Source organism: Tinamus guttatus, unplaced genomic scaffold (assembly GCF_059628265.1).
Source record: "Tinamus guttatus ecotype Peru unplaced genomic scaffold, ASM5962826v1 Tinamus_guttatus_pri_ptg000218l, whole genome shotgun sequence".
In the NCBI taxonomy this organism is placed as follows: domain Eukaryota; kingdom Metazoa; phylum Chordata; class Aves; order Tinamiformes; family Tinamidae; genus Tinamus; species Tinamus guttatus.
Window position 1 is genome coordinate 832340 of NW_028288752.1, and position 23096 is coordinate 855435.

The 23096-nt window shown below is 39.8% G+C and overlaps 1 protein-coding gene across 1 annotated transcript in view; it reads right to left on the reverse strand.

The window, feature by feature from the left end:
• Positions 1-811: 811 nt before the first annotated feature.
• The window catches only part of POLR1A (RNA polymerase I subunit A), a 30065-nt gene continuing 7780 nt past the window's right edge, over positions 812-23096 (reverse strand). Inside the window, exons 12-34 of the mRNA XM_010212817.2 lie at positions 22022-22249; positions 19068-19322; positions 18222-18413; positions 17378-17527; positions 16725-16908; positions 15966-16048; positions 15696-15854; positions 15165-15263; positions 14136-14288; positions 13870-13952; positions 13319-13484; positions 12765-12989; positions 11469-11683; positions 10888-11055; positions 10058-10193; positions 9138-9295; positions 8570-8684; positions 7720-7833; positions 6711-6995; positions 5832-6032; positions 4998-5115; positions 3539-3703; positions 812-920 (exon numbers count right to left, since the gene is read on the reverse strand). Of these exons, the coding sequence (XP_010211119.2) occupies positions 820-920; positions 3539-3703; positions 4998-5115; positions 5832-6032; positions 6711-6995; positions 7720-7833; positions 8570-8684; positions 9138-9295; positions 10058-10193; positions 10888-11055; positions 11469-11683; positions 12765-12989; positions 13319-13484; positions 13870-13952; positions 14136-14288; positions 15165-15263; positions 15696-15854; positions 15966-16048; positions 16725-16908; positions 17378-17527; positions 18222-18413; positions 19068-19322; positions 22022-22249 (3753 nt within the window). The 3' untranslated portion in view covers positions 812-819. The remainder of the gene's footprint in view (positions 921-3538; positions 3704-4997; positions 5116-5831; positions 6033-6710; positions 6996-7719; positions 7834-8569; positions 8685-9137; positions 9296-10057; positions 10194-10887; positions 11056-11468; positions 11684-12764; positions 12990-13318; positions 13485-13869; positions 13953-14135; positions 14289-15164; positions 15264-15695; positions 15855-15965; positions 16049-16724; positions 16909-17377; positions 17528-18221; positions 18414-19067; positions 19323-22021; positions 22250-23096) is intronic.

Consider the following 23096-nt stretch of genomic DNA (forward strand, 5'->3'; position numbering starts at 1 on the left):
TAGAACATATAAGTAAAAATAGTTTAAAAACTCTTTTTTAGACATTCTTACAGCAGTCTTCGATACATTACTACAGCAGTTCCCTTTAAGAAATAGATCTTTATCAAATGTGAGGTTTTTGTTTGGGCAGAAATCTGTTTCATACAACTAAGTTGCTAGGGTAGATACTGAAAGAAGCCTAGAGAACCTATGAAAGCTCTGAATTCAGATATTTGGTTAATAAATCCACCTGTGTCACAGACACATTATTCTTAATGGGATAAGCAGGATAACAAAATGCCTCCTTCTAAAGTTTAAAAAAGATCATGGCACTACAATAAATACAGTAAGAGGATATGCCTCAAGCACAGGCACCTCAGTACAATACAGGGGTAAGTTTGAATGCTATTTCAAACACTGGAAATTTGCCCTTAAAACCGTGTGGCAACTGGTACTGCCACCCAGATGAGATTCAACGCAACAAAAATCAGACAGGACAAGCACAAGTGACTACTGCCTAACAAGGGTGTTGCACAGGCTATGTGAAAGCCAAAAGATCTCCTTGGTTTCATTCCTTTCTACATACACCAATAATGTCTCTTTTCTTTGTTACATTACTGAACAGGAAGTACTTCCCTGGGCCAAAGGATAGCTCCTAGGCACAAACTTTTTCATTAAACAGATTAGGCTCATCAGTATCCAGCTTAACAAAGGTACTGGCATGAAGATGACTGCAGACAGTACCTACAGCTGTACGACATGCTGAGGAAATAGCTGCAGGGCATGTTTATATTTTATGCTGAGCATTTTAATCCTAATCCTTAAATTACAAACAAAACATTATGTAAGAGGTTGCTTGAGGTCAAACAAACCAGTCCCTCCTTTAACAACTTTTCCAACCACTAGGCATGCAGAAGGAGACCTCAGTTCATCATAGGCACCTAGAAGAGAAACCAAATAAAACCATATTAGGAGGGTATCCAAAGGCTGTGCACAGGTCAATGCTAAAAATCGGTTTTGTTTTACACACAAGAACTTCCATGGCTCAGCCCCCTAGGTCTGGAAGGGCACTGCCACCTGCTGTTCAGATCGGATTTGTATTTCTGGAAGCAGAATTCCAACGCTCTTCCTGTCCCTCCCACAGCAGCTATTATCTCTTCCTAATCTTGGAGGGCAAGCAGAGGATGAGGCCACACATTCCTAAATTCTCCCCCGTCAGCATGAAAAGGCAACGCATCCTCAATTCGGAGAGAGCACATATTTGGCCTTGCACTGATCACATTTTGCTGATTAGATAAATTGCTTTAAAAAAGAAAAAAAAATCAGTGATGCAAAAAAACAAAAAGATTCCCTTTTCACTGCAGCCTTTTTTTCCCCTTGTGAAGCCTTTTTTTCTTTGTACAGTGAATCCTTTCGATGTGGATTTTAAATCCTTCTGGCTAGATATGAAGAGGACTTTGCACTGGAGAGACATTCCACGAATTCCTTTGATTTTGTGGTTACTCGTTGCAGTGAAACAGTGTCACAGAACATTTGGAAGGTCTCCAAACGACATGTCTGGCTACAAGTGTTAGTGTTTTGCTTTCACTGTTTTTATAAGCTTTTGGGCTGCTTTTCATTCATTTTGAATACCAACAAGCTGGAATTTTGTCATTCCAGCACGTTGGAAGATTGGAAATAAAAGCAAAAGTAAGATAGAAAGCTCAGTGCATTTCTAAAGAGGACTTGGTGGGGGAAGCAGAGGGGCTGCACCACAGCACTGAGCACATGTGCTTGCTGCTCTGGCCTCAGCTACAGCTGTACAAGAGAAGAGCTGCTCCGAAACGTGTGCCAGCTCACGGACAAGAAAGAAAAAGCTTCTTTGTTAGATGGCTACACAGAACGGTCACCACTGCCCTGTTTGCTCACGTGACAGTTAACAGAGAGCTGTTCTTTGGGCAACTTTAGCCAAAGGGCTTCTGCTCCCGATGAGGACGTGTGTCTGATCACCAAATCCTCCAGGCTGTCACTGTGCTGGGCCCCACCTGCTGCTTTAGCTTCGCTCCGACTCCCAGCCCTTCTCTGCCTCCTCCTTACTGACCAGGGCCCTAAGAGGGCATCTCGGCAGCACCTCTTCAATGTACAGTCAATACCAGGTGCCTTAAAGCAAATTAGATTCAGACTGCTGCATTCCACATTATGACTCCGATTTCCATCTTGATGAAATCTATAAATCCCTTCACTCATAATCACTGGAGCTTTCCTGCTCAATCCGCGTGCCCTTCCATCAGTAATGCATTTCATATCTTTATTCGTAATATTAGCCATAAATAGAATTCACTTAGCAAAAAAGCACTTACTTCTAAGTCAGTATGTGATATAATATAAATCCAGGGAGAGCAAGTGGCAGGATAGATCCTTTTCTTTCAACGTCACCCTAAATTTGCTCTACTCCTTTTCTTTTTATAGATGAATTGTAAACCAATTGTAACTAATACTACTCATTAAAACCCAAATTGCCCACATGAAAAAGGAGCAAAACAGCATAAGAGAAAGGAACTCAGGGACAAAAGTCCCTCTGCCTGACATCTGCTCAAGGCAGGTTAAGATATCCTAGCTGAAAAGACCATGCTGAGAACTCATATTATGTAGCAAAGGCAACACGGGAGTATCCAGAAAGGAGCATCCAACTGGCAAGGGGCAGAAACAAAGTGTTTTGGCAAAATGGAGATGTAATTAGCACCCAAGTGTGAGATCAAGCACATCATCTAATGTCAGACTTAAAAGATGCATATACTTTCTGGCTGGGACTCCTAAAATAGATGTCGAGTGACATAGCAAAAGATCTGAAAGAGCCACACAGCCATGTGGGGCAGGTAGATGTGGTTCAGACCTAAGGTATCTGTATCCTTTTCAGAGCAACAGCTGCTAGATGCCAGAAAGGATACCTGTGGGCATCTCAAACGGCACCAGAAACCTACTGTTCAATAAATAAATCTGACTCTGTATTTGAGGAGAAACCAAACCAAACCAAAACAAACAAACAAAAAAAAAACCAAAGAGAATAAAATGAGAGTGCTAGTACAAAGTGGAAGAAAAATTTGGCCGAATTAGCAAACAGGAAGGCTGTTCTCAAAATAAAATTCCTAAGGGCAGAGTTAGAATAGAATAGACGAAGAGATGGAAGCTAAAACAGAGACATGAAAACAAAGCAGAGATGACAATTTCAATAGTGCAGGCAGAAACAGACAAAGAAAGATTTAATAGCCTGTTAGAAGCTTTTTTTTTAATAGTAAGTCTTAATAAACTTGAGATTTGTTATAAAAAACTCACTATATAGTTTCTAAAGAAAAGAATTACAGACCCCACAGATTACATGTGGGAGCTGACTTCATTTAAGCTGACATAATTTTATTAAAAACATCTGGGGCATCCTCATAGACAAGGCCTTAATTAAAAATTTAGCCTCTGGCATTTTTTTCTAGTGCAATTCTGTATTACTTAAAGCAGTGGAAAGTTACAACAAAAACAAAGCCTATGTGAAATGCTGCAGCAATATAGTTCAAACTAAAGCATTTACCCATCATTGTTGCTTCCTTCAAGAATTTGTAGCTGGTTTCAAACGTCATCTGTTGCAGAGGGGAAGAGTTGGACTGAATTCCAAAACGATTCAGTGGTTTATAAATTCCTTCAAAACACATGTAATCTGCTACCAGGGAAAGGTGCCGAGGGTCTACCACAATGCCTAAAAACGTGGAGAAGAGGGAATATCAGGGTACTCGAGGACTAAAGTTTTTGTGTGCGCACTTTGTTTTAAGATAAAATAGATCTAAAATAAACACCTTGACCCTAATGAACATGGAGACATCTCTATTAACACTCCTCTGGCAGCTCTGTGTGTGTAGCTGGCATAACCGCCCCACTCAGATGTCCAAGATGAGCAGACCTCACCATAAAATGACATTTCTGCAGGGAAACTACAATGTCAAGAATGCTGCAACAAGGCAGAAGTTTCATTATACAGAACATCCACACATTACTCAAGTAGGGCAGGACCCACTGCTAATAAAACCTGCACCACCACTGTTTATGCAGGATGCATCACACATCCATGCACTTGTCACAAGGCAGAGCTCTATCCCCTCACCTGGTAAATCATATTTGCTCAACACTGGAAACACACAAGTTTTCATATTTTCTGTGCGTGATGTTATGTATCCATAGAAAACTCTATTTATAGACTAAATATTTTTAAATACATTTAGACTAACGTATTTTTAAATAACATTTGTGGAATCAGTGTGATCGTTACCAGCTCTGTCAACTTCTACTCAGCAGCCCTAAACAGTCTGAAGGTCAGACCACTTTGGGCTGCCATTTAGCAATATGTTTGATGTATCTGGTTGCCAAAATGTTCACTGCATTAATCTTCCCCCTTTTCCAAAGTTTGATTCATAGCAAGACTTAGGTCTCCTAAGGCCAATTCAATGATGCAACTCCAGCAGCTGCAGTTACCTAAAACAGCTGAAGGCAGCTTAGCTGAGCCAGGTTGTCTGGATTCTCTAAATAAAATAGAGAAAAAAACCCAGATAACACCATACAGCTATTCTATGATAAAAAGGTGGTCGAGACTCCTACCATTTCAGTGACTAGAGTTAGACAAAACTAATCCTATTCTCAGGGCCATTAGGCAAATCTTGCATAGTGAGGTTCTTCAAATGTTAATAGCTAATTCCTCTGAACCTTCCGGCTGGCAAATTAATATACCAGAATAGAAAAGATCTGTGAAGAAGGAAATAAATTCAGCTTTGCCTAGGAAATTTTCTACTGATTAAATGGAGCCTAGCAATTAACTAATGAAATCTTCACAGAAGGCACTGTAATGAGGAAAATTATGAACAACTGAAACCTAAGAATACACACATAAATGCAAAGATCATGTAAAGACAACTTGCTGAGCACAAAAAGATTTCTGCGCTTTTCCCATCTTAATAATAACACCTAAAAAAAAGTACAATCTTTTAAAATAAAAAACCTACCATATACAGCAAACACATCTTTTATTTCCTTTATAATAACCCTCAGGGCTGACTCAACACCATAATTCTTAGCCATGGCATGAATATCATTGGAATAAAGTCTGTTCAAGTCCAAAACCTGAAACCAAAAAAAACACAGATGCAAGTTAGAACAGTAGTTAGTCTATTTTTCCAAATAACTAAGCTAAGATAGCTTTTTCTATACTTTTCATTAGCTTAAACTGCACCAAGAGTTGCAGACCAACTAGACAACAGCTCAAAAATGACTGTGAATTTACATTTAAGCTACTGACCACTAGTATTTTAAACATGTGGAAGAGTGTTGGAATCAAAATTTGGCACAGAAAAATGAGCTGACTTTAGGGGGAACTAACAGGCAGGAGGAGAACATGTAAAGTCCCCAGGCAATGCAATGCAATGCCATGCCCAGTCTGCCTTGGATATCCAAAACTTTCAGCCAAAGAATATGTAACACACACAAAAAAATCCTGTATTTATAGAACTACATGGAGTAACACAACTATTCATCTCCAAGTGCTGCAATTCATTTAGATGGAAGAATTCCCTCAAGAAACATTTACAGAGATAGTTAGAAGCATGGTGGGGAATTATTTGTCATTAGATACTGGGCTGCCGCACAAACACTCATTTGCTGTCTGCCCTTGAGAAAAGATTCTGCTGAGCTCTGACAATATCCTGGGGGAAGAAGGGAATTTATGAGCTGAAAAGGATACACATCATGCCTGATAAATTTAAATGGTACCCATTATCCACTGTTCCTCCCTAGAACACAAAAAGATCATTCAAATTCAAGTTTAGAAATAGATTAGGTACATCAGAGTATCTGAAGAGTTCTGCAAGGTTTATCCCTTCAGTATGTAAAACAAGCTCCTTCTCTCCTTCACTATTGGTGTTTTCATTCAGCAAGCATCGTGTGATCCCCTTTATCTCATGAATAACTGTGTTTCGGGCAAGAGTCACCAGCAGGGAGGTGAGGTCGAAGTACACCTTCATCAAAGGAAGGGTCAGGGAAACCTAGAAGAAACCAAACACAACAGTGAAGAGTGGGGTAGATTTATCTGGTTAGATAATTAGATAGATCTAGTTAGATAGATCATCTAGTTAGATCTGAAACAGTTTTGGTTTTTTTAAAGAGATAAAAAGGATTGTTTAAAAAAAGGGAGAGCAAAATATTTCTGCATCTACAAAATTTGCATTCCTGATAGTGTCAGCAGAAAAACCTATCACATTCATTCCAGAATTTATGCCCCTTTTAATTACTGTACCATAAAATGAAATACTCTGGTTTTATTCATTCTAAATTCCTCTATGAATATACATACTTCATCATATGGAGCAGGCTCTCCTGCCTACCATCTTCAGGACACATTCACAAACAGCCTCTTCCAACAGTCCTGCTGTCACTTTTCTTTGTCAATCAGTTACAGAGGGGTACATCATATATTTGAACGTTTAAACAACATGAACTTGTCAGCTGTCATAAAAAAGAGTTTCAGTAGGGGTCTTGGGAATTAGGGATTGCTAAATATTATGTCAGCTAGCACATTTACTTGGAGACATGCACTGCTGTTTTTCTACATTAATATAGGAGCGCTGAGACAAAGCAGCGCAACTGCAGTGATTTATTTGCTATGAGCTCTGTGCAATCATTTCGCAAGCACACACAGATGTTGACAGGCACTGCCATCTTACCTCACACCAGAGTTCATTTTCTGTATCAAATGTGTAATCCTGTATTGATGGGTGGCTGCTCAGGACAGCATTTACTCGTAACGCCGCTGATTTAACTATTCGATCCCTCTCCTTTTTCTTCTGAGACATAAAGGAAAGATGTTGAGAATCATCACCCTCTGCTCCATTTTGATCTCCTCCTTCAGCAGTTTGAGGCCTTTCTTCTTTCTCTGATTCAGCCTCCTCCTCTTCTGGGTTCTCACCAGCCTGTTCATCCCCATTCTCTTCTTCGCTCTCATAATCAACCTAGAGAGAAACAATATTGTACTTTTTAATGATCTTGCCATTACCTCTCTATACAGTCAGAGATGATAAATGTTTTTGTGACTTCAGCAGAATTTGTTCTTTTTACTTTTTTTAAATACATTTTTTTCCAAAACACTCTTTCTATAGTTCAGCTCTTGTGATGGAAGTGCCTCAGGAGATTTTCAATTACTCTGCCCTCCAGCTGAAATTACAGCAGCCCATCTTTAAACAGTAATTACAAGATAGTGAACATGAAACAATATGAACAGTTGGGGAGAGTGAAGCATAGAGAAGTTTAAAATATAGCTAAAAGCATGAAGTTAAGCAAGATGTAAAATTAAAGTGAACTGTAACACTGACAATCTGACTGCCAGACACCTGTCCAACTGCTGAAGAACATGGCTTAAAAATGGAGGGGGAAAAAAAAAAAGTCCAAAAAAATCTCTTCCATCTCTAATTTGCAAGGCTTCCGTGTTCCTCTTAAGGGACAACAGGCAGTGACCGGGCTCAAGCTTGTCACCCTTGTGATGTCTCAGCCCACATCTGCTGCTACAGATTTCTCCTCCATCCAAACCTCATCAACAAAAAGCAGAGATTTCCGAACTCCCTTAGAATATATTTTAGCATTCTGTTTTGAAGGAAGTCTTCCCTTCCCAGCTCTAACCTGGAAACCAGTGGAAAAAAGAAAATGACATGCAGTGCAGATTGCCTGTAACATCATTACCTCTTCTTCCTGTTTCCTCCTCCGCTTTGCTTCTGTAGCATCACCATCCCCTTCATCAGCTTCTGCATCAACAATCTTTTCTTCATCTTCTGGAGCTTCCTGATTATTTAATACCTGAAAAAACACAATGGGCAAGATAGTCCAGCTGACTATGCTGGGCAGCTTCAACTGCATCAGACGATATTAGCCAAACATTTGGATTTTTCAGTCCCCAGTCCGAAAGTGTCCCACCCTTAAGGATGAATTAATTTCTATAGGACTTCTGCTTTAAAGAAATAATGAACTCAAAATGGTGATAGCTTTAACAGTAAATAGGAATAAATTCTACAAGATAAATAAGCTACCATTCTGGTTATTTGACAGTCTTTCTAGGGAAAGAGGTAACAAAAGAACAAAAGAAATATATATGTCAGTGAAAAAAAAGAACTTCCTCAAAGGTTTTGGCAATGGCTGCTGCAATAGGACCTTGTTCTAGGAGGAAATGGAGAGTATCAAGCTTCTATCTCACTGAAGATAAAAGCAAAGGGCCATTTTAAGCATACAGTCCTGCAGTAAGCTAGGATTTTATACACCTTTTATTTCCTTGTTAATTTTATGAGAATGAAAGATATTTTATGCACAAAAAAAAATTAAGAAGTAATTCAGTAGCCGTGAAGAACTCCAGAAATGGATTTAGTTCTTCACACCAACATATAAATCTGCAAAGCACTATATATTATGCAAAGCAGAAAAGGAGTATCTTTATTTTTAAACATCACTATTCACATCACAACATGATAAGCTTTTCCAAATTCTGGTTCTCAAAAGAACAAAGGGAGTAAGGCTTTTTCCAAGTCACGTTTTTCTGTACCTGGTCATGGTCACCATCTAAATCCTTCCGAGTTGCTTTCCGGGCACTAACTTCAGTGAAAGATTCCAGCTTTGCACTCTTCTTTTTAATCGTTTCCAGCAAGATTTTAAAGAATCTGAAAGAAAATGCAATCCAAAACATCTAAGCTCAGCAATACTGCAGTCAATTTCAAGTTTTCAAAAAAGGAATATATTTTGTTTAATAAGCTCATCAACTTCAAAGAGAACATACTATTTGGTTAATATAAAAATACTTCTACATTAAAGCAATATTTTTGCATGTCTCCTCTCCACTCCTTCAAGAATGCATGGTGTCATCTGTCTCACAATACACATACAATAAACACTAAGTATCCAGGGATAAGGAGTAGGATGTTGTTTATACAGTCTATTCTGACCTCTGGAAAAGGTGAGAAAGATCTGCCTTGATGCAGTTCCACATTGTGGCCAGTCTACAGAGCTAGAGTTTTATTCAAGAGCATCAGAAGACATGGTGCAGATGCTTTCCCAAGCCTGTGCTTAGGATGCAGCTACTGAGCAAACATGAAAGCACCTGAAAGTGAGCTGACCTTGTTTCCATGAAGTACAAGATGTCCTTGGGCTTCACACATTTCTCCTCTCGGTAACATTCATGGGGCAAGAAATGGAATTTGATTTTGTAGAGGCGATGTTTGTTATGCTTCTCCCTCAAGTGCAGAGATTCCTCCATCTCAACTTTCTGCAAGACCTACAAAAGCAACAAGTAGGAAGACAACTGCATTGATGAAGGCACTCCATTTACTTCCTGCAACTCCAGTGCTTTCCATACAGGACTGGAATTATACAAGGCTAGCTGGCAAACTTTTCTGCTGGCTTTGCAGCAGCTCCTGGGGAAGAAGGTTATCCAAATGCAGCACTCTTTGGCTTAAGCACTTCCCAGCAATCAAGTTAGACAGTACTGGGAGAAAGTTCCACCTCCTATCCTCAAAGGCCAGCCATACTTCCTGGTGGATCAACAAATCCATCTTATTGACCCTTCTTCCTTGCTCATGGAACACGACAGTCTTTCAGCATCAAGCTGAGACTTAACTCCACCCTTGCTGTTTTCCAGTTTAAGAAAGGGCTAGGACAGAAGGAGATAGTACATGCATTAGACCAGAAGAAACACTGTGGACATAGAAAGAGAGGAAGTATGGAATAAATCAGGCTTCAGTAAGCCTTTCTTTATGTTCCACAGAGAGCTTGTAGCCTGTGGCAATGCAGTAGGTATTAATTTGAATCTAAGCCTCATGGCCAGTTACTGAAATTCCCTTCAGTGTTCCATCTCTCCTAGTAGATTTCACAGGTTAATAGGCAGGAGATGAAAAGGACCCTCTCAGCTCCTGAATCTTGCATCCGTTGGGGTGGCTTCAAAAAAGGAAATCACTAAAAAGCTGAACTAACTGATACATTCCAGTAAGAAATATTTTATTTTGCAGACTCCAAAGGATATACTGAACAGGAGGCTCACCTCAGCTAAGCACACTCTTGTCAGCCTCTTCTTAAGCTGTTTCACCTTCTTGTGAGCTTTCTTGGTATTTAACACAGGGACACTCATCATTGGTGTTTTAATATTTGCACTGGCTACCATCAATATCTCCCGCAACCTTTAAATGAAGAATGATTTTTCAAGTTAAGTAATAAAAGCATTACGCAATCAAATAAACCTCTAGCTCATTTAATAAGGCAGTATGCAGCAGGATGCTCATTTAATAAGGTAGCAATTGCCAGCTCTAGCAAAGCTTGATGCATAAAGAGCAGTGGTTACCATTGAACTGCCCTTTCTCACATTTCTGTGAACAAGCTGACGACATGTGTGCCAAATGGCAAAGTCACTGTCACCAAACAGCCAAGGGGAACCTGGCTGGTTTAAAAGAGGCTTCTTTCTACCCAGGTGATGACAACCCTAAACTTGCAAGATTACTTGTCTTTCAGATTCTTTTTTTTTTTTCCTGCAATTAACTAACAAGTTTTAAAGTTATTGGGAAAAAGAAAGGGTAGGCAGATAGCAAAACCACAAAGCTTGATTGCTTTTCATTTGCTTCTGTGTTCAGTACCATATAAGCCATTTGCTATGCATCAAATAAGATTGAGTGGCCTTCACAGGTTACTTTCTATCTAGGAAATAAATCAGAACACCTGTAGAATTGGAGAATGTTAAATATATCTGAACATGCACAATTGATAATTAAATTGAAGCATCATTTCCCCTTATGATTACATGTGTGACAGCCAGTAAGATTATAAGGTACTATGTAAGTTCCAAAATGGTAAGGAGCTTATTGAGACCAAGTTTCTCACCTTGGAATGCCCAACGTGACGTTCATTTCACCTCTGCCAGCAAAGTGGAAAGTGTTCAAAGTCATCTGTGTGGAAGGCTCCCCAATACTCTGGGCTGCAAGGAGACCCACGGCTTCTCCTGGGTCACATAGGGATCGTTGCCACTTTAAATACAACAAATCCTTTAATCTGAACATAGAAAACAAGCAGAGCTTTAACTCAAAGTAGGACAAAATAAAGAAACATTGTGCAGTTTAAAGTCACATCTTTCAGCCAATTTCTCTTGGTAGTATCTGGATACATCTTACAAATTACAGAACTGTTTAACTTGATCAGATCTGACAAACACATTTCACTAACATAACTGGGATGTTACAATATGGTTTGTCTATTTGGTGCTAATTCCTAGATTGTTAAAAGAGAATCCATTTAGTTTCACTTGCTCATCTGAACTGCCTGCTAACCCCCAAGGTGTGTTTGTTTCAAGAAGACTATAAAGACAAGATTTGACACAGGCTTTTCATTTTTAGCGATCTCAATTTAAAGAACTGAGGGTTTTTTTCCCTTTCAGTGCAAAGAAGTAAACACAGAAAAGCTACAACCTATCAGAAGAAAATGCTGGTTGCATGTAGCACCCTTGGTTCTCAGATTTCCATTTCTTGATGTAATCGTCGACTCCATTTTCAAACGTTTCTGAAACGGATGCAAAGTAAGTATCTGGACGCCAGACAGAAAGGCTTGGGTCAGGACACTTAGTTGTCTTCTTTTGATATTTCCTTCGTTTCTTCTCATCTAGTTCATACCACATCTTTAATAACTGAAAATAAGCAGATTAAGCAGGTGGTTTACTCAAGAGATCGAAACGAAACAGTGCTACTTCCACCAGTAATCAAGCAGTAGAGAAGGAGCCACTTGCACAGTGCTTAAGGGCTTATGTAACACACAGCAAAGAATAACTGAGTTACAAAAATGGCTTTCTCCACTTTCGGATATTTATATGTAGCGCTTTTGATCCTGCAAGATTTCAAAGCACTTTACAAACTTGAAATAGTCAGAATATCCATCCACAGTAATCACTTTAGACACCAGTGAAATACAGTCCCTTGAGAATGACGTTAGGTTGGCAGTGACATGTCTCTAACTAACTTACATTGCTACTTCTAGTTGGCTAGCACCTCACTTGTCTAAGACTGACATGAAAAAGGAGCTCTTCTTATTTACAATTGAGTATTTAAGTCCGATTGAGTATTTAAGTTCAATCTAGTCTGCAACTTGTGCATGCTAATTGGCCTTATTTCTGTTCTTCATTTTCTTAATATTTCAAGTGACATTTTAAATGTGGCATTCAATAAAGAGTAGTTAATGATAGTTTAACAAAAGTACAGAAAATGCTTTAAATGCATCTTTACAAAAGCCTTGCTCTTTTATGAGGTAAGAATTTGTTTTGTGATAAGAAAGTCTGTCCACTAAGCCTTTTAACATATTTACCTAGAGATTTAGCTATTTCTATCTATCTTTTTATAAGGAGAGAGTGAGTGAGAGTGAATAAATAAATAGAGGCAAGAATCACATGGCCATACTGTTCCAAAGGCTACCAGAAGTGCCAGTCTCACAAATTTAGCATCGCCGCATGAATCAAATCAGTGACAAGGCAGAGTATCTTCAGACAAGAGACCAAACTTAGATCTGACAAAACCTTCAACTTGGAGTTTCATGCAAACTGCTCAGGTTCTAGTAGGGCAAACTCCTTGCAAAAGCCAAGCCATGGATCTGTACCTGCCTGCATCGTGTGCCTGTACATCTGTTCCTCATTTGCAGCCACAACATACAGATTACCATTAGCACGCAGAGGAACATTTTTAAGACAGGCTAGATTAGTTCAACTATTTTTGCTTTACCTGTAAAGTAGCAGGATCTCTTCCATTTTTGCTGTCTCCAGCAGGAATCTGTGCTTTTACATTCGCCATTTTCTTCTGGGAATACAACAGAAAACCTCCTTCTCTTTGCACAGGGGTTTGCTGGTGCCTGGCTCGCCACTTTTTGATGGCTTTGAACTGTTGGTTAGCTTGGTGAGACTCCATCTTTGCTAAAGCTTCATCTAGATGGTTTGTTTTTTGGATCACCTAGGGAAAAAAAATTCTTTATGATCATTCTTTTCTCTACTCTTCCTATAGCTAAAAAGGCAAAGCAAATTGAAAAGGACATCTGCAGCCACTCAAACTTTTCAGCTACTGCAACAGAATTTTTAAAATTGGTTTTCAACCAGCTGAGGCTAAAGCACTTTTATCTTTATTTGACTAGCATCATTTTTTATTAGTCATTCAAGCAACAGTGGTAAAGTGGAGTTATCAAACTTGAGAGGCCGAATAGTTAACATTTAAGTGCATTTAAGTGAATGAAGTGTTCGCCTTCATCCCATATAAACACTTTATTTAGATTTTAGGTGTTCTACCTCATAGTTCTCAGCAATGAAAGGAAACTGCTCCGGTTGCAGGAACTGAGTTTTGGGGATATCAAGGCCATCTTCTCCATACAGAAACTGCACCACGCTGCCATCGCTGTCACGTACAGTGAGGTCATACTGAACCACCAGCCCTTCCAGATGCTTTATGATACACCTGCCGCAGAGGAAAAAATAAGTGTTAGGAGGCTACAAAGTAACAAGGATGATAGAACTCTAACATAAGATATTATAAAAATCAGTATTTTTCAATTGTAGTTAATGGCTGATAAGGAAATTATGGTAGCCAAAAATCTTACAGATGAAACATGAAATTAAACTGCAAAGTTTCATGTTGCTGGTTTCCCCATCCTTGGGCTGAAGGGGCTGAGAGAGTCCTGGAATAAATATTCAACACTTGGGACAGCAAACACTTTTTATTTAAAAGAAAACACATGCTCCCAAGGTAATCTAAGCAATACGTGTGCTTCTAGTCGGCAGAATTTTAGAAGGGAAAAAGCGTACTTTTTTAAAAGCACCAAACTCTAACACAAGCCTCTTACCTTTGAAGGTATCCAGATCGGCTGGTTTTGACAGCTGTATCCACAAGACCCTCCCTGCCAGCCATGCAGTGAAAGAAGAATTCCTAAACACAAACATAACCCCATCAGCATCCTGCTGATCAGCAGAATCCCAAGATCAGTAACTTATGTTCTTTTGACCAGACTGCATTTAAAAATAGGGTGAAAATGACTGATCCATCTATACAGTGTTATAGTATTAAGAGCTACTTCAATTTCAGGATAACCTCAAGCATTACTCAACTTACAGAGGGTCTGATCCCAGTGAGAAACCTGCCGGTCACAAATCCCCCTGAGCTTGGGGAAAAATCGTACGGCTGGAAACACGGCAGCGATTTGCCAGATGCCATCAGTGGGGGCCTTCGACCTTCCAGCTCAATCTGGCCCAGCAAACAGGAAATCTGCAAGTGAACAGGAGGTCACCGGCAAGGAAAAAGGAAGCCATTATTTTTCCACCTAATTTGTGCTGACATTAAGTGCAAAACTTTTCCAATAAAAACAACAAAAATCATTGAAGAAATTCTTGCTACTGAAGAGGCATGTAAATCTCACCCGATCTTTTTTAAATTATTCCAGCTGCTCGAGCCATCCCTCCACATTTCCAATGTCATTCTGCACATTTATTTCAATACAAAAAGACCTGACACTAAAATAATGCAAGTGCTGAGGTCCCTACATTACCCTGACTACCTCTTAGCAGTACACTGAAAATTTCTTGAGCTTTGGTTATTCTCTCTCACCTTCTTCTTGAAGTTAGAATATACAGACAGAACTTTAGACAGCAGTTTATATACAGGGTCTGTGGTCTGGAATCCCTCTGTGTTGCAAAGGGCAAAATGAAAGGGCATCCCAACCATTTCCACCAGAAGTATGGTAAGGTCTTAATTGTCCCTTGTTTAGCAGTGGAAGAGAACAGAGGGGTCAGCCTCAGCAGTGCCCAAGAGAATTCTCTCTTCTGCAACAGGCTGTTTTTGTAATTTTTAGCATATGCCTTTCTAGAAATAGCAGACCTTGTTAGTAGAAATCTTCATGTACTAAGAAGAGAGGCAAAATAGAAGGTTACAGTAAGCACTCTCCTCTATCACTTGCTGAGGTCTTTTTATTACATTTTTCTAAAAGTTTTCCACATCTAAGACTCTACCATTCCCAAAGACCGAATGTATGATCTTGCTTTGCTACTAGATACACAGTTCCTAGGAGAGCTTCAATGTCATTTGTATTCCAAGACAAATCATCTCAATTCACATAGCTGCCAAGTGTTATAACTGCCATATTACCTGCATCGTATTTACAGTAGATCCTTTGGCTCCCGACTGCACCATCAACTGCAAATTGTTCTCTGGAAAGCTCCTATGGAGACCAAGAGGCATACAAACCTAAAGGTTTGAGGTGAGGGGAAGAACAAAGCCAAACCAGAATTATTAAACCATGATTAATAAAAAAAGATAAACAGCAATCCCTAATGAAGGTTGAAAAAAAAAATGAAGCCAAGACTAACCATAAACTTTCCTGTTTATAATCAAAGAAAAACAACAGAATTGGAAATAGTGATATATGACAGGCTCAGATAGCAACCCAAAAATTAAAGGCTTCCTTGAATATTCAAGACTGCCTTGATTATTAAGTCATCTTCTCATTTGGGGAGGCCAAGGTTAAGGTATTGGCAAGGCAGTATGTGAAGCCTCATGCTGGGGACAGATGGAAAGCTTCAGCCTTCAGAACAGTCAGGCACCCCTCGTCAACATTAAATTAACTCAATAAGAAAGTCTCCAAACAAGATTAGTATATACAGATGCCTCAGTGCCAACCTTGTTAACTTGATTGTTGTAATTGTTTACTTCCTCCTTGAATTTCAGATCAACCATGTTAAAATCCCTCTGGTCTTTGCAGAGATGGGCATCCTGCCATTTCCCTTGGACCTCATCACATGATGCTGTTTCTGGCAAATTAAGCGCAGCTCTCACAGCCTGAAAGCAAAAAGATTTATTTTTAGGTGCCAAGAAGACATGATCGCACAAAGCAGGATTTGCAAGTATTTAAATGATGGGAATGAAACTTTTTTTGCAAGGCGGACTTACTTCAATACCACAATGAGTTGATTTTTCAATAATTTTTTGTCTTTCGCGGTCTGCTTCAGGTTTAACCAAGATATCTTCAATCCCTGTTAAAGATGAGAGATCATATAAAGACCTAAACTCCACAAAAGAATAAAGATAGGAGACCACTTTTGTTTCTGGGAAGCTTAAGATCAGGGAGACCAAGTCTGGCTGGCAACAATCGCCCATGGCTTCCCTCAGAGATCAACACTGAGCACTGTGCTCAAGAAAATCAAAGGCTGTTTCCTGTATCTGTGATGGAGAGGAGAAAAATAAAGCAGTACAGAATAAGGGCCAATGGCACACAGCAGCTCTGCGTGCATTTTTGCATGACTTTGCAAAACTGCAATGGAAGTCAGCAATTTATCAAAGGATTAACAATAGAATGAGACATGCAAGACTTGACTAATAACCCCTCAAAGGCCTCCCATCTGACTTTATCTTGTTACATTTTTATGCAATATTTTTTTCAAGGGAGTAGGGAAAAAAGCAAACACTCATGTGTCCACTTTAATAAGAAAGCAAAAGAGAACTAGTGATGCACATATACAAACTGACACTGTTCCTTTATGTTTACAAGGCCAGTTATGCACTGAACGGAAAAAAAAATGGCAAACAAGGAACACGAGGTCTTGGGAAACTTTATTTAGAGAAGTCTTGGTGTGTATTATGGCCAGTAGCATCAATGTTATAGGAGGTGCTGCACTACAGCACTGCTGAATGAGTCCCTGTGCTACTCACCCATTGTAAATCCCCTGTAGAGCTGCAGATAAGCAGTGAAGAGGCGTCCCAGACACGTTAGCACTTTCCCACTAGTTTTCCCCCCGTAGACTTCGTAGCAACAGTGGACAAGGCCGTAGGCAGAGCTGCCGAAGTGAGCTTTGTCCAAGACTCCACACAGCAACTCCCCGTTCCTAATAATAACCTGAAAACAAAGACACAGTTAATCAAGTAGAGATTCTGATCCCACTGTGATGCAGATCCCATTTGGAGTGTAGACTTCTTTGTGTAATCCACATGAAAACAAGTTTAAGAGGTTTAAAAGGAGGTATCAACTAGCGAACAATATTTTCAATTAAAAAAAAAATCCCACAACCTTCTAATCAAAGAAGAGAACTAATCACCTCTGTATTTTTTTCACCTATAAAATAAGCTGATGGAGACCTACAACCTAATAAAAACACGGGTGGAATCCGTATCAGGGTCAGGATCAGAAAGCGTTCTTCCTGACTTCCAAGCCTATCCTCTTGCTACTGCCCAAAGGTGGTGATTGTTTCTCAATATCTAATTTTGTCATCTCCATGAATTCCCTCCCATTCCTCTACTGTTATATTAGATTTTTATTAATACATAACCCAGCCCAGTCTCCAGAGTCACTTACTGCGCCAGCATACCTGAGATTCACACATTGAATCAAGATTAGTTTCCAAACATCTTTTTGCAGGCCCTTTCACCCAGGCTTTTCCACCAATCTTAGCTTTCCCAGTCAAATTCAGTGGGATCTGGTTTTCTGGAATAATGTTTATTAACAATGTAGAAACAACCTATAAAAAGGCAGAAAAAGGAGCAGAAGCTATCAATTTTCCATATTTTCTTCTCGCTATAACAAATCTAGCATGGAGAAAAAAGAAAAGCAACATCCTAAGCATATTTTTCCTACTGATAGCAAGGCTTTGGAAGCCCAGATCTGTAGTCTACAAGACAGGAACATCCTCTTGCTGCTCCAGCCTTTACAGGATCAATGAGCTGGCATGCACAATTATTCAAGAACATATGGCACCAAATGTATAGCTCTCCTAAATAGGAGGAAATGCAGCATTCACTAGGGTTCCTCATATTAGATCAACAAAATGATGATTTCAACCAAACTGCCCAATACCAGAGCATTTATCTGCAACCTTTATGTTCACGTATTTAAAAGAAGTGATTAACTGGTTCCAGCCTCCCACTCTCAGCAAGAAGCTCTAATCAATGTGACCAGCAAATTCTTCCTCTGCTCTTGTGCCTGTAAACTGCAGCACTGTTAAGAGCAACAAGTAAAAGTATGATCCTAACACTGTTACTTTAAAGGAAACAAGACTCACGTGACTCTAATAAGAACAAATACCTAGTTCAATATAGTGTTGCTTAGGTGATAGGATTCTGCTTTTCAGCAGCTCAACAGCACTAGTTTTATTATTAGTTCTGCTCACTCTGGAACCACTGACACTCTTAACAACTCAATACATTTCAAGTTACCTGCTTTCCTGTCCATAATTGCTGTGGCTTCATAATGGCAGGTGGAAAGATTTTAATTCTTCCCTTTTTGTCTGTTAGGCCTCGGTAAACAAGCTCCATATATTGCTCCCGTGTGAAAAAGCAGCTCCGGATTGTCATGCTGACACCAGAAATCATGTGATCTTGGATCAAGCCAGGAAGTGGTTTGCCATCCTACAGAGACAGAAAGGAGAAGGATTGGAGGGTTAGAGGGTAAAAGGGTCACAATCCCAAAAATAGTTCGGCCGGATAAAAGCACCAAGTTTTAGTGCAGGCCTCTACAAAATCTCTTCTGAACTAAAGGAATAAGATTTCTTTTTTCCCAAGAGAAGGGATCATCATAAAAAGAGGAGGAGTGAGGAGGAGCGAGAAAAGAAAAAGAAAAAAAGGATAAAAAGAATAGAATAAAAAGGATAAAAAGAAAAAAAGATTAAAAAAAAGAAAGAAGAAAGAAAAAAAGGAGAAAAAAAAAAGAAAAAAAAAAAAGAGAGACCAAATATGCCACAAGAATCTGCAAGAGGAATAAGCAATCCTGGTGACAAGTAGGAGACAGAAAAGGAATCAGGAGCATACTAGTGTGGATAAGCATTTCAGGCACTATGAACAATCTCAGAGAGGTACTACAGGCAGTTACAAAGAGGTACTCAACCCATAAACACCTGATCACACAAAAATCAAAGCGAAGCCCACAGACAGATTTCCAGATTTCTCTCTAGCCTCCCTCTGACGCGCATGATTCGAGCCTGTGCTCAGCTTATGAAGGCACCAAGGCAGAGGCTTCCCCGTCACGTTACAAAAAACAACCCTGGAAGTAGTTCACCCATTCACCTTTGGAACCAGGTACTGCTCGTCCGTGGAGGCTAAGGTGTAGGCCTCAGCTCTGCCCAGCTCGCTCTGGGGAAAATGGGCGTTCATCTCGTCGCCGTCGAAGTCGGCGTTGTAGGCCTTGCAGTTGGCGTAGTGAAGCCTCAGCACCTTCTCTCCGGGCAGGATCCTGGCCCGGTGAGCCTGGATGGAGGGTCTGTGGAGGGTGGGCTGGCGGTTCAGCAAAAGGACGTCTCCGTTTTTAATATGACGACACACCTGCAGAACAAGTGAAATTGCTGCCTGTTAGGCATTCTCCTGCATGCCCCTGAAAAGGATGAATCTGCAAATATACACGCATCCAAAACTGTTTTCTAGTATTGATGTTCTGTGCAAGCCTTTATAGGAGAATCAGCTCTACTTGCCCCTTAAACCTCTGTTCTCCACCAAACCACACCAGGACTGCAAATGCACCATTAGCACCCACAAAACATAAAGATCAAACCAAGTTAATAGCATGCAAGCCACATCCTATCAACTTCTGCTCTCCCATGGCAATGCAGAGACCAAAGACTGAAAGAGAAAGGAAATTCGTAAATTCGTAATTCATAACTATGTAATTTGTAAATTCTCATTTGTAAATGAGAACAGAGGCTGTTTAGCCAAAGCCCTCAGGGCTGACTTGGTAATTCCACTATCATAACCCCAGACATCCCAGATCACAGTACCACTAGCTGGAGGCCAGGGACCTCTGAGATCTAGTTTCAAGCTTGAACACAACACATGAAGGTCACACAGTGCAGTCTCCTCTACAATTTAGTCCCTCAAAATAGTCTCATTTTAATCTCCCTGTCAGTAATACGCATGCATATAATGTATATGTTTAAGTGATTATCAACTGCTGGAAGTTAAATTGTACAATCTAAGTAGCTATTTATTGGTATTTATTTGAATATATGCAGATTTCAATAGCCACACTGGTATCTCCAGGAGTTAAGTGCAAACAGAGCTCAACCATGTTGTGCTTAATATTTCACAAGGCTCATTTGCTCATTCACACAGTGGGAGCCTTCAGCACATATTTCAGCAGTGCACTCTGATTTGGCGTTTGTTTTGCGAGTCATCATCCCACCAAAAAAAGCCAACAGAGGATTCTGAATTTTCTCTTTCCACACCAGCATCTGAAAGTCTCCAATACCAACGTGTGTGTAAGCAGCCTGGGGGGCATCCTTTCTGATCTCGCTGTGACACTGAGTCTAGGGGCTCGCCATGTTATGCCATTTTAGGCAGATCTAATTTATTTCTGCCACAGAAAGAGATGTTGGGTTGTTTTCACCTGATACTGTGTTTGGAAACACCCTGCAAGTTCAGAACTTGAACAAATATTTAAATGTCTGAGCCCTGACATTGGTAGCCCTCCAAAAAGTTTTTTCTTTGCTGAATATTTACCACAGCATAAGTCTCTGTGTGGCCCTAAAGGATAACCCTCAGCTCCCACATGCACTGTAAGAGAAAGTCCCATTGTAGAAGTTCAGGAAAAAGGAAGAGATCAAAGTGCATACTAAGCTGCCCAGTGGTTCACCATTCTACTTAAAGCATCTTTCCACACATACTTAATCAAGCCAAAACTACCAAATTTGGTGATTTCAGATATTTTTATATCCTGAATACCACCAAAATGTCACAACACTACATGCAATTCCCTCGTCAGGTCACCATGGTTTTCCATTTTCAAATCACATTAGTCTGCTATTACTGAAAAGACCTTAGCTTTAGCACCCCAAATCTCAGGTGCTTTTCTGCACACAAAATGAGACAAAATTTCAAGCCGTTCAAAGTAGAACAAATTAAGACACCAAGAAAAATCCTGCTTGATCTGTACAGTTTCATTTACACAAGTACTTGAGAGCTGAAGTGCTCTCCTTGAAACACCTTTTTGTCTAATGGGATATTCTCTGTTTCTGCACTTGTTTTCTCATTTCACAGTATGCTAAAAGCTGCTTTCTTTATGTTCTGTCTTGGGTATAAACATCTGTTAGATGTCTGCATATACTGTTTGCACTGATGAACCCTAAGAGAAGATTGCTATCAAGGGTGACAGCTCAACCATCATGTTTATTAACAGCAACCTGGGCTGGAAGCCAGGAATTCATGGGCTCTTCTTGTCTGAAAACAGTCCTCTTCACACAAGACTTATTGCTGCTTTGTGCCCATCAGAAACACAGGGGCAATACAGAACTTGCATGAGCAATAAAAATGTAGTATCTATGACAGGCTCCAAGAGAACTGACACCATGAAAATACTGAGTCTTAAATCAAATCTACAGCAGGCCTGTATTAGAGACACAGATATGTGTAACAGATTTTGTGAGAAGACTATTCAGCATTTCTGCAAAATATTTTGCTCTAGCAGCTCAACAGCCTTTGCAGATAGCAAATTCTCCACTCTTGCAAGGTAGAGAGACATTAAGAAATTTCGTAGGTTGATTATATTGTGCATTTCACAAATGCTAATATCTACATAAATAAATGTGAATGAGCGTGGCAGTTCCTTGTCTTGCAGTCTGTAGAGAAGACTGATTCTTTGAAGGTCAAACTGTTCCTTCCCTGCTCTGTACCACTATGAGCACTGCTGGCCTGGAATGGAGGACTTGACTCCACGTGTGCTCAGGGATACTTGCTCATGCTTGCTAGGAGACCAGTCCCATCAGTTGCTCATGTTCCCACTACTCTACAAGTACGCTGAATTTCAGCCTTCAGAGATACCATGAAAAACTGTTCAAAATTTTCACACTCCCCCCGACCAAGTTTTTCTTAATTACCTACTAAAAGAGAAAATAATCCTGTAACGGAAGCCTTTATTAGCAGGCATATTGGAATCACCAGCAGAGACTTAAAAAAAAAAAAAAAAAAAAAAAACACACACACAAAAAAACACACAGGAGATCTCTGACAAGCCAAGTCTTTGCAATACTCACAATCTTCAATCCTGACTGGGGAGCACCTGAGGAAGGAGTAAGGAGCTGCTTAGCTATGGCTTCCCTCTGGGTCAGGCTACTGGCACTCAACACTGTACGAGATCCATCTTCATTAATGACCATGGAGGCCCCAGGATGAACCTTTGGGCCATTAATGACAGCCTGCCTCAGCTCCTTGACATTCCAGGGAGTGACTGGCTGAGGGTAAGTCAGTTTGGTAGCAAATACCTAGACAGGAGGGGAAAAATAGGAAAGAAATAGTTATTTTTTTCCAACATTGACTTAAAACAGTACTGAGTCATGGAGAAAACAGTGTTAACATCTCACGCAATGTAAATGGAAATTATGTGAAGCTCTTTCTTAGATGTAAAGCTCTTTCTTAGATGTAAAGCCCTTCTAGATACTCTCATCTCATTCTCATCTCAACTAGTCGTTACGCTTAATAAATCCACCTCTGTTCTAAAATCCTCTAACATAAGAAGAGAAACTATGTGTTTTTTATGGCTTTCTGCTGCAGTTAAAGATGAAAACTCATTAAGCAGTTAAACAAGCTACATGATTTTAGAATCTGAAAAAAATGACAAAAGTAAGGGGAATACAAAAAAAGAAAGGACAAAAAAAGGCAGCAAAAGCAGCATGCCCACCATTCTCAGACAGACAAGCAGATAGGCAAGCAGAAAAGAGTGTTATAAGAAGGCATTCTGTGACCTCTGGGACGAAGCAAAATTACTAGAGATTAACTTTTCTTGAAGGCTGTCATAGCTGTTACAAGATACATTACGCAAAGACTAAGACAGAAACAGAATCTGACTATAAACTTCATATTAATTCATAGCCTCAGGAAGCATGCACTGCTTCTTTTTTTTTTTCCAGCCTCTTTTCTAGATGTGGTGCTTAGCATAATAGTATTGTATATAAGTAAGTCCTCCAGCTCTCCTTCTTTATCAACCCTTTGTTAACACAGGGCTACAGACACATCAAACAATTCATACGAGACAGTAAATCATTTAAAAAACAAACACCTCAAACCGACTTCTGGAGCTTTGCCCTGTAGCCAAAAGTGCTACACATTCCT